The sequence below is a fragment of the Podarcis liolepis genome (genome assembly GCF_965112155.1).
Source record: "Podarcis liolepis genome assembly, chromosome: 5".
NCBI lineage: Eukaryota > Metazoa > Chordata > Lepidosauria > Squamata > Lacertidae > Podarcis > Podarcis liolepis.
In genome coordinates this window covers 22,952,178-22,967,902 of record NC_139556.1, presented here as the reverse complement: position 1 = coordinate 22,967,902, position 15,725 = coordinate 22,952,178, and the positions used below count along the sequence as shown (strand labels likewise).

The 15,725-nt window shown below is 41.7% G+C and overlaps 2 protein-coding genes across 6 annotated transcripts in view; both read right to left on the bottom strand.

The window, feature by feature from the left end:
* Positions 1-10,661, bottom strand: part of LOC310706525 (heparan-alpha-glucosaminide N-acetyltransferase-like) — a 167,584-nt gene extending 156,923 nt beyond the window's left edge. For 2 of the 4 annotated variants that reach the window (XM_083502652.1, XM_083502655.1), the window contains exons 1-4: positions 8,727-10,661; positions 8,007-8,101; positions 6,236-6,372; positions 1,721-1,839 (exon numbers count right to left, since the gene is read on the bottom strand). In XM_083502652.1, the coding sequence (XP_083358778.1) occupies positions 1,721-1,839; positions 6,236-6,372; positions 8,007-8,101; positions 8,727-8,841 (466 nt within the window). In that variant the 5' untranslated portion in view covers positions 8,842-10,661. Of the gene's footprint in view, positions 1-1,720; positions 1,840-5,179; positions 5,273-6,235; positions 6,373-8,006; positions 8,102-8,726 lie in introns of those variants that run through there. The other 2 variants (XM_083502654.1, XM_083502653.1) reach the window with 2 other exon arrangements.
* Positions 10,662-10,810: 149 nt separating this feature from the next.
* BMS1 (BMS1 ribosome biogenesis factor) overlaps positions 10,811-15,725 on the bottom strand; it is a 24,640-nt gene continuing 19,725 nt past the window's right edge. For both annotated transcript variants that reach the window (XM_083502370.1, XM_083502371.1), the window contains exons 21-23: positions 14,695-14,870; positions 12,882-13,043; positions 10,811-11,474 (exon numbers count right to left, since the gene is read on the bottom strand). In XM_083502370.1, coding sequence (XP_083358496.1) covers positions 11,244-11,474; positions 12,882-13,043; positions 14,695-14,870 — 569 coding nt within the window. In that variant the 3' untranslated portion in view covers positions 10,811-11,243. The remainder of the gene's footprint in view (positions 11,475-12,881; positions 13,044-14,694; positions 14,871-15,725) is intronic.

The following is a 15,725-nucleotide window of genomic DNA, read 5'->3' as shown; positions in this document are numbered from 1 at the left end:
CTGTATTATTCTCTGCATGTTCCTTTTATTTTTCCTGCTTGTACTTTTCCATGTTTTTTGAAAATCAGTAAAATATATTTAAAAAGGAGGAAATTCTACTGACTTCACTGGGACTTACCGTATTTTTCGCTCTATAAGACGCACCAGACCACAAGACGCACCTAGTTTTTGGAGGAGGAAAACAATAAAAAAATATTCTGAATCTCAGCAGCCAGAACAGCAAGAGGGATCGCTGTGCAGTGAAAGCAGCAATCCCACTTGCTGTTCCGGCTTCTGGGATAGCTGTGCAGCCTGCATTCGCTCCATAAGACGCACACACATTTCCCCGTACTTTTTAGGAGGGAAAAAGTGAGTCTTATAGAGCAAAAAATATGGTATTTTCAGGTAAGTGGGGTTAGGATTGCAGTCTATGTTGTGACCCTAATTAAAAGCATAAGGGATTACATATTTTAAGAAACAGCATCATTATTAGTTGCTCCTGCTGTCAACAAGGATACATTCAGTCCACCACCCCTGTGGTTATTTCGCCACCAATAACTCTTGACTTTAGCCCATCAGAATGGCACCATGAAACATTTCTCTGGGTATAACCTTGCCCTTAAATTAAGGACTTAAGTTTTCTTTTTATGCAATCAAATCAACTACGCTGAACTTTGCATTAGTATGTTTAAATGGTTTTGCAAATTTTCCTGTATGCTGCTTCCAATCACAAATCACCATATTTTGGCTTAACAGAATTTAGAGAGGTTTTTCAAGCAGTGATGAGTCACTACCTGGACACATACTGAAGCATTCTCAAGGCTGGTTTGTTACTCCCAAATCTCTTAGGAAAGATACATTATCTTACTTCCTCAATGGGGGTGGAATCACCTGGTTTTAGTTCTTACGTTTCTAATCCTGTGAATGATAGGAACATTGGTAACTTTCTGCAATCACTTCCAAAATTATGGGTTTGGAAAGAAAGATTGTCCTGCAGCGGGAAAACGACAACTGCATCTGTCAGTGACAAAATTCTGGAAATGGATTGCCTTGTGGTACTTTAGTGTGTCTTGCCTTCCATTACAAGAACTCTCCGATGAGGAGAGAGAGTGCCAGATGAAGAACGAACAAGGGGTGGCAAAGTGAGGGCAAAATCCAGCACTGACATTATGTTCCTCTTCAGTAAATCTAGTTTGACAGACAGAACCCAGGAGATGCTAACAAGGGCCAACTGTAGCAAATGCAATGGTGCCTCACCTGCTCTGAGCCATGCTTGGCTGACAATCAGCAAAGCACAAGAGAGGTGTGGACTCATGCCCTGTACTGTTAGGTTGTTGTGTTTGATGTCCCTAAAAGTGATCTCAGCTACAGCTGATCAACCTGCAATGCAGAGGGTTTGGCTCACAATCTGCCATTAAGCACCAACAAAACACTCTATAAATTCTAATGCAACCCAAAGTCAGCATGCCAAGATAATGGAACAGACATCTAACCAAAAATAACTGCCTTTGATAATTCATTTGAAATTGTTAGCTGCCTTAGACTCATAATGAAACACAGGACATGAATTTATTACAGGACATGAATAAAACAACTTGAAACAAGCTCTTGGAAGCTCAATAGGCCCAGATGAACTTTTCACTGAAATACACTTCAATTTAAACTCTTATCGGTAAACATATTTGTAACACATCAGTCCCTTCCCTATGTAAAGTGATTTAACAATGTTTTGGATACTTACGGATGTAACCATTCTCAGGGTCTTTCTCCACACTTAACGTACAAGAGACTTCAGTTGTATTCTTGATGGGCTTGACAGTTAGCAAGTAGCGGCCTTGTTCTCCATATAAAGCTCTCCAACTGAACGAAAATGCATAAGAACAAATCAGAAAGAATAAATGAGGAGCAACTGTTATTCAGAGGCATACACTGCCTTTAATGGTGGAGGTTGAACATAGCCATGATGGCTAGAGGCCATGGATGGATAGCCTTTTTCCTAAACTAAAAAGGCCCAAATCTTGAAGCATTTCCATAAAGGAGAGTTGCTCCAGCACCTTTTATTTGTTGCCCCCTTCTGCACCTTTTCCAGCTTTACAATATCCTTTGTGAGGTGTAGGCCTCAACAGTTGATATCCCAGATAATATCTGGGAAATACAATTTGATGAGGGCCCACTGTAACACACCTTATTGAAATTGTATTCCCAAAGGGACAAATTGTAGCCTTAAAACATATACATATATACAATTTAAAATATTTTGAAACAAATGACATTTCAGTGATACATCTGCTGGCTCTTTTACTTCTTACATATTTCTCCTGAAAAACCAAAAACACAATACTGTGGAAACAGGACACACAAATGTATATTTTCTTATCTTAAACTATTTTTGCAGGCTTAACTTCAAGCATCAAAGAGCTCCATCAGATGTACCCCAAGTACATTTCTGTTGGCTTAAAAAAAAATTTAAATGCATGTATAAAGAGAGAGAAGATTCAAATCTACCTTACAGATTAGTGAAAATAGAATGGTGTGCAGCAAAGAGAGAAGAAAGCCAAAGACAAATGGATCAAAATTAATATAATTCACTAAAATATGAGAATAGCAGAAAGGACAGGAAATGCATTTTCTTGCTTATCAAGGGGGAAGTCAAGTACATGAAAGGACAAACTTGAGGGAACATAAAAAATCTGACAGCGACGCAAATTTGGAGCTGATGTCAGGCAGCACATTTTAAATTAGGAACCATCTGCCAGCCGCTACACTCACAGCACTGAAGTTCAACCAAAGAACAGCCAAAGGGTACGGGGAGGGCAGTGGTTTTCAGATGAGGGTGAGGGAGATTCAGCTTCTCCCTCGGTACTACTGTCCCATTTTAAGACAGCATCAGTAAATCATCCCAGTTCATTCAAGCAAGGGGGGGGGGAGGAAGAAGGTGGAGGGATAAAAGTCCTATTATGCAATGCCAGAGGTCACGATACCAATATCAATCTTCATTTTTCACACCAGGGTCAGCTTCAATTTTTCATTCCATCCTTTGACACTGGACTGACCCCCTGATACTGCTGACTATAGTACTGATTATAGAAGACCATGATAGTTATTGGGACACTGCCATATTCAAGCAGAAAGGGGCAACCAGACTGAATCCCAAATCCTATGGCTTTAGCCCCAGAATTTATTCTTCAGATGGTAGCCAAAGTTGGTTCCATTCACAGTAGGCCCAGTGAAAGGAGGAGTTGGGGAAGGAGGCTACAACTAAATCCTGTTAATCCCTGTTCACAGCTTTTGCTTAGCTCTAAGGAGTACCAAGTCCTTGATGCTGCAAAATCTTCCAGAGAGATAGCTATGTTAGTTTTGTAGCACTTTTAAAAGGCTAACCAATTTATTATTTGTTACTGCAAAAGTATTATACTGCAGACACTCTGCCCTAGTTGTCTTTCATTTCTCAATCTAAATTTGGCCCGACTGATTACTATGAAAAGATATACCGTATTTTTCCATGTATAAGACACCCCCATGTATAAGACGGCCTCAAGTGTATTTTTTTGAGCCCCAAATTAAGAAATAATTAATTGCAACATTCCGTGTATAAGACAACCCTCAATTTTCAACTTTAAAAAAAATATATTGGGGGGGGGGATATAGTCTTATACACGGAAAAATACAGTATATGGTAATGCGATCAGTTCTGACAGGACTTTTGCTTTAAAATTGTTCCCTGGGCTGAGGAAAGGATTTTACCATTGATTTTGGAGATGATATGTTGCTCTTAAATTCACGTGATCCCTGGAAAGAAAAAGCTAATGCTTCTACAGACCATTTCAAAATTACCTTCTTGAGCAAGGTTTTGAACCATGAAGTTCAAATTCACTCTCTTGAGCAGAGAGTGAACTCCAAGACATCAACACACTTGTTTTGGAACTTTGGCACTGAGCCTTGCAAATGTTTTAGCCTTTATATTTCTGTTTGTCTATATTGTGTATAAGCATATTTCTGATCTCTCTCTCTCTCTCTCTCTCTCTCTCTCTCTCTCTCTCTCTCTCTCTCTCTCTGATATATTAATTAAAACACTAGCATGTCAGGAGTGGTGTTAGTTGTATAAGTGTTAAGGCAGGGTTAGAGGTTGCAAGTAGGAAAATAAAGGTAATGTACTGTTAAAGATTTCTTTTTGTTGGGGGTCTGTCTGGATGAGTTCCTTCCAGGCCTGTGATTCTGCATCCAGTGGAATTTAGCATCTAGCAGATGATGCCCCCTAAACCAATCAGCCAGTTTATTTGTAGGGTAATAGCCTTATCTGGCCAGTTAAGTACTGTTGACCTCCTGCTGCCATAAAGACAAATGGGTGAGCCTTTTTCTCACCTCATCTGGCTGGATGCCACATTATCCTAGAATGGGGAACAATAGGCCAAGGAGGATTGGGAGGATGTGAGAAACTTTTGCAATGCAGAAAGGCCAAGTTCATGCAACCAACTGCTTATCTCTAAGTCACAGACAAAAAAATTAAGAGGAACTACAGGAATCTGAAGGGAGTGTCCAATCACCTCTGGTTTGTAGATATGGCCACTAAACACCCAATCTGTTTACAAGTTGTACCCCCAGTAGAATTTGATTTCCAGACTTTGGATAAGCAAATTTCAAAAGTTCTCCCAGACCTCTGGCCTGCCTTAGGAACAAATAAAACACCCTTCTCTGTATACTCAGCAGCAGAGAGTATACTGTATTTTTCCGTGTATAAGATGCCCCCTATTTTTAGGGACTCCAATTTAAGAAATCCCCACCATTCACTATCCATGTATAAGACAACCCCCAGTTTTTCACATAATTTTTAAGTAAAAAAAAACCTAGTCATATACAGGGGAAAGTACAGTAATCCTCTCAGGAAGACTCACAGAAACCCATAAACAACTTCTCCCCAATATGCTATCATTCTGAGTGTAAGGTTTTTGCCATGAAGTATCATTTTGAGTAACATTGAAATTATACAGTACAGGAAAGTTTTCGCCTCATGATTCCCCTGTGTGTGAAGCGGAAAATAAAGGTAAAGTACTGTTAAAGATTTTGGGGTTTTTTTGGGGGGGGTCCATCTGGATGAGTTCCTTCCAGGCCTGTGATTCTGCATCCAGTTGAATTTAGAATCTAGAAGAAGATGCCCCCTGAATCAATCAGCCAGTTTATTTGTAGGGTAATACAGTGGTACCTCGGGATGCGAACGGGATCCGTTCCGGAGCCCCATTTGTATCCCGAACAGAGCGTAAGATGCGGCAGCGCATCTGTGCATGCGCGGGTCATGTTTTGCCGCTTCTGTGCATTCATGTGACGTCATTTTGACCGTCTATGCTTCACAAGCAGTGAAACCCAGAAGTAACGCGCTCCATTACTTCCGGGTCGCCGCAGAGCACATCCCAAATGCGTTCAACCTGAAGCATATTTATCCCGAGGTATGACTGTAGCCTTATCTGGCCAGTTAAGTACTGTTCACCTCCTGTTGCCATAAAGACAAATAGGTGAGCCTTTTATCACCTCATCTGGCTGGGTGCCACATTATCCTAGAATGGGGAACAATAGGCCAAGGGGGATTGGGGGTATGTGAGAGACTTTTGCAATGCAAAAAGGCCCAGTTCATGCAACCAACTGCTTATCTCTAAGTCACAGACAAAAAAAGAGGCCTGCAACTCAGACAAACTACAAGAATCTGAAGGGAGTGTCTAATCACCTCTGGTTTGTAGATATGACAACTAAACACCCAATCTGTTTCCAAGTTGTACCCCCAGTAGAATTTGATTTCCAGACTTTGGATAAGCAAATTTCAAAAATTCTCTCAGACCTGTGGCCTGCCTTAGGAACAAATAAAACACCCTTCTCTGTATACTCAGCAGCAGAGAATATGCTACATTTTTCCATGTATAAGATGCCCCCTATTTTTAGGGACTCCAATTTAAGAAATCCCCACCATTCACTATCCATGAATAAGACAACCCCCCGTTTTTCACATAATTTTTAAGTAAAAAAAACCTAGTCATATACAGGGGAAAGTACAGTAATCCTCTCAGGGAGACTCACAGAAGCCCATAAACAACTTCTCCCCAATATTATATCATTCTGGGTGTAAGGTTTTTGCCATGAAGTATCATTTTGAGTAACACTGAAATTATACAGTACAGGAAAGGTTTCGCCTCATGATTCCCCTGAGTGTGTGAAGCGGCCTTTAGGTCCCACCATTTTCTCTGAGAAAATGCATCTGTGCACGATTTACCTGCAAACAGGGGCAACTGCATCTGCTTCTGCAAACATTGTGACTGTGAGAGCAAAGTGGGAACTAACCGCCACGCTTGTGTTTGAAGGAGCTCCCATGGAAGCCGGTGAAACCGTGAGGAGAGGCTGAGGCAGACACTAAAGAAACAAGGGAATAAACAGACACGTCTTTTATGATTTAAGACCCCGATGGGGATAGTAATCTAGCTGAGGGGAAGCAGGCTGTGCTGATGGGATATTAATCTGAATGCCAGCAAACTATCTAGAATAGAGTGGATCTGAGGAACTCTATTTTATTATCAAAACAAGGAGGCCAACTGTTGCAATGTATCCACAGGCCTTAACAGGCCTAACAGGTGTTCAGGGCTCCAGCTAGCTTGGCACAATAAGATAGACACATTTGTTTTTCCCAACATTCCTGAAACAGCAAGAGAGAGAGAGAGAGAGAGAGAGAGAGAGAGAGAGAGAGAGAGAGAGAGAGAGAGAGAGAGAGAATATAAACGGAAGGGCTTTATTTCAGGGATGTCAGCCAGGCCTAAACTGGATAACTTAATTGCAACCAGTTCTGGGTGAGAAACAGAAAAATGTGGTCTCCTTCCTCTCTCCTGAGGTCTTCCTGCCTAAAACAGGGAGATTTTTGTGGCTGTTTAACCTTTTAACCTTTTTAACCCTAATATCCTCCTCCTTCCAGTAGACTAATTTCCTCTCTCTCCTCCATTTTTCTATTGAAAAAAGGGTGCTGGAACTCCCTTGTTCTCTTATAATGGCAATGGAGTCCACCTGAGCTGTGCCAGAAGTGAGTTCCAGAAAGTTCACAGCTGAAAAATAAGCCCTGCTACTATCATTTTTATTTATTTTTTGAATTGCCTTTTATATATGTTTATTCAAGTTTCAAGGCAATTTGCGAGCAGACGTGTGTGAATCTGATCTTATGCTATGGTTTATATCTGTAGATCATTGGCATAACTTTAAAATGATATGAGATTTTCCATCATGATAAATCTTGCATGACTTTAGTGTAAGCCTGATACTGGCCTCATCTCAGATTCAGACTGTGTAAAGGTCAACGCGTGCAAATCCAGTTTCTAGTAGTCTATTCAAACTGCTGAATGGATGGCTTCAAGCTATTGCTGGTACAGGAGGCAGACAAAAAGATTGCCAGGTTCAGTTAACCCACATTAGAAGTGGAAAGAGGAGGGAGGAAAATATATCCGTTTGTCCTTAATGCGTAGCAGAAGTGTGCTGACTTTTGGGGAGCGCTGGGTAAATTCTGGAGCTAGAACAACTTAACTGCCTACTGGGAATCTGTTGTTTTTTTTAAATAAAAAATATTATTTCTTGTAAGGAAGGGAGATGCTTTGGAATGAACAAGTCCTGCCCCTTTCTCACTTTTCCCACCCTCCTGAGACATTGGCTAAATGACTAAATGTTAGCTTATCACCTTGCATGTGTTTTGCTTAACAAAAGAGTGGAAAATGGTATGCTAATGAGCTATTAACTGAATCCAGGAAGGTCTTTATTATGTTCTTATACTATCTGGTGAGGAGTTGAGAAATCCCATATTGATTTGAAATAACTAGCCTGATCTGTGGGCTGCAAGCCTGTGGTTATTTGTAGTGCTTCACAGAAACACTAGATGCTCTGTGATCAAGCAGATAACAAATTCTGCAATACCACAAACCCCTCACCCCCCCTAAACTCAGCTGATTCCCCACACATTATTACAGGTAGCACAGCCCTTATTTTCTCAGCGATGCCCTTTTTTTACTTACTTTGTAGCAGGCTTCAGAGACATAGAAAGCAGCAATTCGTTCAGGAAGGTAATTGTTGACAGAGAGCAGGGCCTGGTCAAGCTTCAGTTCATTATCTAATTGCACACAAGGAAAATGTTTTCTGAGCAGCACATGCCATGCTAGAAACCACCAGCAAAATATTGCTTTCTGCCTCAGTATTGCAGCTGTCAACTAGCAGAAAAATACAAAAAGAGCTTTGCATTTGACAATGCACTATTATGTTTGCACACACATTTAGTGTTGTGTACAAAATTTGGCATCATCTCTGCCGAAGTGCAGGTTCAATTTTCTCTATATGTAAGCCCTCCCCTCACCAACTTATGCTTTATATTGTTAAAGAGCTAAACATGTACATGGGGGCTGGGAGAGAGATGTACATTGTTGAAATAAATGCTCCATTAATAATGAGGGCCAATTCCCTGCCTTAACTGATTCATTTTTTTTAAAAAAAAAAACTTGCTAAGAGACTCCATGCAAAACTCCCTGACATACAGAACTGAACAGCAGGTGAATTATCTAGCAATCATGCTGTTATGATTTTAATACATTTTAACATATATTTGCAACACAGGCAGGAATGTTTGGATTCTAATGTGTTTTCCCATTGTAAACAGAACCAATTACAATCCATAAAACCAAACAGCCAAAAAAAATGTAAGCTACCTATTTGAAAAACACTAGGCTTCCATGTTCTCTTACCTGAATTGCTGTTTTGCACAAAGCTCATTCCTAAGAAAAGCAAAAAGACAGTCTTTGCATTTGTCGTCATTTTCTTAAGCAAACCTGTTTTCCAGCGAACCTGTATGCGCTTCATTGCATAAGGATCAGAGGTCACAAGGATCAGAGGTCCTTAATTGCTTGATTACTTTCATATGTGTATATGAGATAAACAACAAAGGAATTTGAAGTCTAGGTCTCAGCTGGTAACTCAGCAAATGCAAATTACACATATGGAGTCTGCTCCCATATTTATTTATTTATTATATTGTTAGAGAAGTAGGACATACTATGCCTAACAGGTCACCACAAACTCTGCCACTTCTGTAACATACTGTACACACAACTCACCCTCAAATGGCTGCCATTGATAGGGAAACATCATAGTGACATCAAGAAACTATCATAGTGACATCAAGAAACTATCAGTGTGACATCAAGAAACTAAGGTAGCTGTACTACATATGTGGTGGGGAGAAAACCTGGTTCAACGGTTGTCCATTCAGAATAGTTGCTGTTAGCATCCGTCTGTCTCAAGAGACCACAGAGTTCGCCTCTGGAAGTGAAGTCAAACCACTGGAGAATCACAGTGCCTGCCTGTGGCTGCAGAGACTGGTAACTCAGGGGTCAGCAAACTTTTTCAGCAGGGGGCCAGTCCACTGTCCCTCAGACCTTGTGGGAGGCCGGACTACTTTTGGGAGGGGTGTGTGTGGAATGAACGAATTCTTATGCCCCACAAATAACCCAGAGATGAATTTTAAATAAAAGGACACATTCTAATCGAGTAAAAACATGCTGCTTCCCAGACCGTCTGTGGGCAGGATTTAGATGATGATTGGGCCAGCTCCGGCCCCCGGGCCTTAGTTTGCCTACCCATGCTCTAACTACTGCCTCCTGCATTGTTTTTGCTGCGTTAGCAGCACCTAAGTGAATTCTCCAGGGCACAAGCCTGGGCAGCATGTATGGAGGTCCTGGCTGCCTCTCAGCCTCACTAATGTGGCCCAAAGGAAAGCAGAGCAATAAGTTTGGCAACAACTTGGCTGCAGTTGCCGGAAGGAGGTATACAAGGCATCATCAAACTACCTTAGGAACTCCATTCCGATTTGTGTAGCCTTTTTTTCTCCCGATGATGTCCTGCAAGGCAGTGGGTAACTCACGAATAGACTCATTGAATTAATGACCATGACTAACTTAAATTCATTAATTTTAAAGGGTCTCTTCCAAACAGGGCTTGGGTGCCGCTGTGGTCTAAATCACATAGCCTAGGGCTTGCCAATCAGAAGGTCGGTGGTTTGAATCCCCGCAATGGGGTGAGCTCCTGTTGTTCGGTCCCTGCTCCTGCCCACCTAGCAGTTCAAAAGCACGTCAAGTGCAAGTAGATAAATAGGTACCATTCTGGCAGGAAGGTAAATGGCATTTGCATGCACTGCTCTGGTTTGCCAGAAGTGGCAACATGACCCGGAGGCTGTCTGCGGACAAAATGCCGGCTCCCTCAGCCTATAGAGCGAGATGAGCACTGCAACCCCAGAGTCGTCCGCGACCGGACTTAAAAGTCAGGGGTACCTTTACCTTTAAATACAACCCTTGACACTGAGCTAGCATTTTTGGTGGCAGTCCTGTGTTGATGACTGTTTGATATATCCCATCCATATTTTTTGTATTTGATAAGTTGTATTTGTGAATGTGATTTTTATGTATGTAAGCTGCCTTGTGTAAGGTACAAGCCTCAGAAAGAAAGGATAACAATTTTATAAATAAAACACAACATAGTTTCATCCTCAGAAATGAGATCAGTGTAGGATTTGTCAAGATTCAAGCAGGTCAAATGATGCCCCATCAGTTATCAATTATTCTGTTTTGGCAATGATCAAGTAATTGCATAAATAAGGAGCAGTCTACTCTCCACAGATGAAATGTAGTCAGAAGGTGCACTACAAATTTTGCTGGATCTAAGTTCAGCTACTTGGCAGAAAGATTTGCTTTCACGTTTCTTAGGAAGCATGGCTTTTCCCAGAGAAATGCACAATATTTCAATGTGTAAGAAATAACTCATGAACAGATTCAACTTGTGCTGCCCGTTTTTTTATCTCATCAAACATTAGTATTAAAACCATGTACAACTGCATGATTCATTTTTTACTAACAGCAAACAACATTTGCTGTAAATGTTTGTAAACATTGTTAGTAAAACATTTTTTACTAACAGCAAACATGAATCCCATCCAAATAATCACATGTAAAATACTTCAATGAATGATCAGAGACCACAAAGTGTGTGACACCTTCACTTCTTCCTGAAGCGTACTGCGGGGTAAACACCATAAACCATAATTTACATCTGATGCTGATGTTTTCAAATGACATTGTCATTGTTTTTTCTCCTCCAAGGCAAGTTCATTGGAGTCCAGAACCTTATTAACAGTATTTTTGGGTCTTGCTCTTAACTGGGCACTCCAGGGTAAAATGTCGTCTTGCTTCCTTCAGGTGGCTGCTGAAAACTCACTTCTCCCTTTCAGCAGATCCTCTCAGGCTTGATTTCTGCCGCTTTTTCTCCCTTTGTCCAATAATGCGAAAGAGCTTCTTCTTTGCTTCTTTCTGCCTCTTTATTTTCTCTTCCTCCTCTTTCTGCCTCCCTTTGAGACGTTCTTTAAGCTGCTGCCGATGTTTCACCTTGGCTTTCTTCAGCTTGTAACTGTGTACCGTACCCAAAGCAGACAGAAGTGCTGCAATCTTAACGAAAACAATGAACAATGTGTGTTATGTACATATTGAACTTCAGGGCTGACAAATGGGAGCAAGAACTGGCAAATTACAGGGCTGATTTCCCAGGATTTAATTGCTGTTAGAAAGGGAGATCCAACACTAAAACGCTACTCTGCAGCTACACTGAGCTGCAGCCATGCAAATCAGCACAAACCTTAGCAATGACATAAGCAGGAACTTCCCCCTCTCCTATCAAACAGATTCTTATATCAAACAGATCTGTTGGTTGTGTTCCATTTATCACACCCATCTCCCTCTAGGATAATTAACACAATTTGTATCTTGATAACTGTATCCACTGTTTCTTGGATCAAACACACTACACCAGTGGTTCTCAAAGGGCGTGGCAGGAGAGGATGGCAAGTTCGGTGGGAAGATTCCAGGACAGCCAATATTATATTGTGGGAATGATTCATGTTCTCATGTAGCTGTAGCTGCATTGTTTTGTACTTTGTGGATGCCCCATGATCAGCTTAGAAAGTAGCTGTGTTCTATGTTATAAATCAAGGAATTGTTTCATTTTGTTTCTCAGTGTATTTCCTATCAATAACAAAAATTGGTGTGGTGCGAGCCGCAAATTTTTATTCTGGAAGTGTGGCCCAGAGAAAAAAAGTTTGAGAACCACTGTGCTACATAAAGCAGGCCTTTTAAGATTCATGGCAGTCATATACCAGTTGGTACATTTTTATTTGTTTACTATCCTAAAAGCTACAAGTCAAGTTGCCTTACATTGGAGGACTACAACAAACTGGAAGTCCCTTTACTCCCTTGGCCATCGAAATGGATGCAAGACAACCACAGCTGCCCGCCTGCCTGAGAAATTTTGGATGGATGGATTTTTCTTAAAAGGCAACTTACATGGCCATCCCACCTGCTCCATTTTATCCTGAGGTAGGTTAGGATGAGGGACAGGACAAAGTCATTTAGCGAGCTGCATGGCTGAGTGTGGAGTTGAAATCTGGTCTCCCAGATCCTAGTCCAGTATTTCTCAAACTTAGGTCTCCAGCTGTTGTTGTACTACAACTCCTATCATCCCAAGCTAGCAGGATCAGTGGTCAGGCATGATGGGCGTTCTAGTCCAACAACAGCTGCGAACCCAAATTTGAGAAACACTGTCCTAGTCCAAGTTTAAGCTGCAATCCACATCTCAGGGAAATTCCTGACAAATCTGTTGATTTTTATGGGAAGGAATCATTGACGTAGAAATCTGTGTTGCAGGTTGTGAATAACTTGTAATCCTTGTAAATTACAGCAAAAATAACAAGGACTAAAAACACCAATATTGGTCAGCGATCAGAAAGAACTCCTAACTTGCTATTTTTAAGTAGTTCTTGCACCCAATAAAGGATTATTACAAAACCTGAAACAACTTACCTTCTTTTCATGGGGCTCCCTGATAACAGCTGGTCTCCACTTGTCCTTTGTGACTTTTCCTTTTCCTTCCTGAAGCTTAGGTTTGCTTTTAAATGGCAAAGCCTTCTGAAGCGCTTTTGGAATATGCAGTTTATTGAAATGTTTCTTTTCTCGCATTATAGGCTAAAATAAAAAAGAGTGAATGTAAATTGAACAGCAACATTCATTTTGCTTTCTAACTTGCCCATTACATTCTGTATTATAATGAGGAAAATAGGCAAATAAAATCTCTTGGCTTATGTTCATAGCTCCTTCCCAACCGAAATGTAATATCTGAATCCTTGGCTATGTAGGAGGAGTTCATGTTGTCATTTTTGCCTGTGATGACATCTAGCTTATACTGACAAGAGCAAGAGTCACTGGCTGAGCTCTATTTATGTTATCTGAGCAACGCAGGAGGGAACTGTCTTGCAGTGGCTCCCTTAGCATAAATGTAATTTAAAAACAGGGTCTCATGAACAGACTTCATCATCATTTTACAGATCAAATGATGTCACAACTGTTGCGGACAGACAGAATCCTGTTCTATGTACTGCCGCATATCTAGCAAGGGGGCTGAAAGCAATTTTATAATTTTAAAGCCGGAATACTTTACTAATCGGAAGTGGGGAAATTGTGCCTTCCACTTCAACATGTTGGGACTCCAGCTCTCACCAGACCCAGCCAGCAGGGCTAATGGCTGGGGCTGATGAGAGTTGTAGTTCAACCTCATCTGGAATAAGGGGCACATGTTGCCCAACCCGCTTTACATAGGCCTGTGAAATCACAGAAGGTCCTCCCTCAGGGTTATCCTGAATCTCAGGCACAAAATCACCAGGTGGATCATAGAATCATAGAGTTGGAAGAGACCACAAGGGCCATCGAGTCCAACTCCCTGCCAAGCAGGAAACACCATCAGAGCACTCCTGACATATGGTTGTCAAGCCTCTGCTTAAAGACCTCCAAAGAAGGAGACTCCACCACACTCCTTGGCAGCAGATTCCACTGTCGAACAGCTCTTACTGTCAGGAAGTTCTTCCTAATGTTTAGGTGGAATCTTCTTTCGTGTAGTTTGGATCCATTGCTCCGTGTCCGCTTCTCTGGAGCAGCAGAAAACAACCTTTCTCCCTCCTCTATGTGACATCCTTTTATATATTTGAACATGGCTATCATATCACTCCTTAACCTCCTCTTCTCCAGGCTAAACATGCCCAGCTCCCTTAACCGAGGAATCATAAGGCATCGTTTCCAGGCCTTTGACCATTTTGGTTGCCCTCCTCTGGACACGTTCCAGTTTGTCAGTGTCCTAACTCAGCTGGTTAGAGCATGGTGCTGAGAATGCCAAGGTTGCAGGTTCGATCCCCATAAGGGACAGCTGCATATTCCTGCATTGCAGGGGTTGGACTAATAACCCTCAGGGTCCCTTTCAACGCTGATTCTATGAGAATCACTGACTCTGCAAACATAGCACCAAACTCATGAATCGGGAGTAAGTTATACTACTAAGGAAAGAGCCATACAATAGGGCTTTTCCTCCCCACTCTGAGATGAGAAAGCAGAGTTGTCCTCTTTCAATGAAAGAGTGAGAAGATGACAGAGGTGGAAAAAAAGATGGTGGACTGGGGAAGCTTTCAAGGTCAGGACTATGCTTAATTTCCTGTGCCACTGCACACTCAGTATTTTATCAGAGCCTCCACTATTTCACTAATAGTGCCGCTATTGAGTGTTGCTGATCAAAGGCAATTCAAGATAAAATCTATGCATATTTTGACACGAAACAACATACACCCCCTACCTTGTAAAGAGAATCTTTATTTTGTTTTAGTCTGATGCCCTTCTCATGCCTTAGCTGGCCTGTTGTCTTCATTCCTGCCCAGGAGTCTTTTTCACCCACAGCCTTTAGCAAGGAAGTCACTGGGTTATAGAAGGCTGGGGTGGAAACAGGATACCAAGTCCGCAAGAAAACAATATCTAGAAAGGGAAGAAATTGGTTAAGCTTTTAAAACTGTTTTAAGGAGGCAAGCTTTGCAGAGTTGCAGGTGAACCCCCATGACCACATATCTGGATGACAGCTTTGCATCTTAAGGGGTTCCCCTCCTAGACCTGCAAGCAGAGTGAGGCAATGGAGCCCTGAGACGAGAAGAGTGGCAGGAGAATGCCATTTCTGCATCTCCCTTATGTGAAAGTAGAACACAATACAAAACCAGCGCATCAGGTTCTGGCTCAACCGTTACCCTGTACCACTAGTTTTCTACTTATACAGAGGTTTTCCCAGCAGAAGGTGGCATTGCCCATTCTACCACCTCACTCTGCTGTTATGTGCAAGACCCCGGTCCTGCTGCCACACAGTAAAATACAAAACTGTAGCCCTGTACAGAAGCTGAACACGCCAACTGCCACCACAGGAATCTGAGAAGGTCATAAAGACGACAGCAATCCAGAGCACAAAGCAGAAACATAACTTTGTTGAGTTTGCCTCTTACTATAAATGTAAAAATCAGAACGGTATTGCTACAACTATAGGAACACATGTAGCATCTCTGAAACTAACCCCTTGCTACCAATACTTTTTTATAGGGGTGGGGGGGAGGGATGCACTGAAACTATGATCAGAAATACCAGCCTGGTGTGACAACTTCACTGATCACCACTAGAGGGCAGAGCTTTTTTACATTAAAGGAGGCATAGCAGAGTTTGAGAAACCTGCCCTCTCAGAAAGACTGTGCAATTCATTCCACAGATATGACAGGGGTGCAACCTCACCTTTGGCAATTCCTGAAAAGAAAGGCTCCTGAAAGAATCATCCTGCAAAGCAACTGGAAGGTG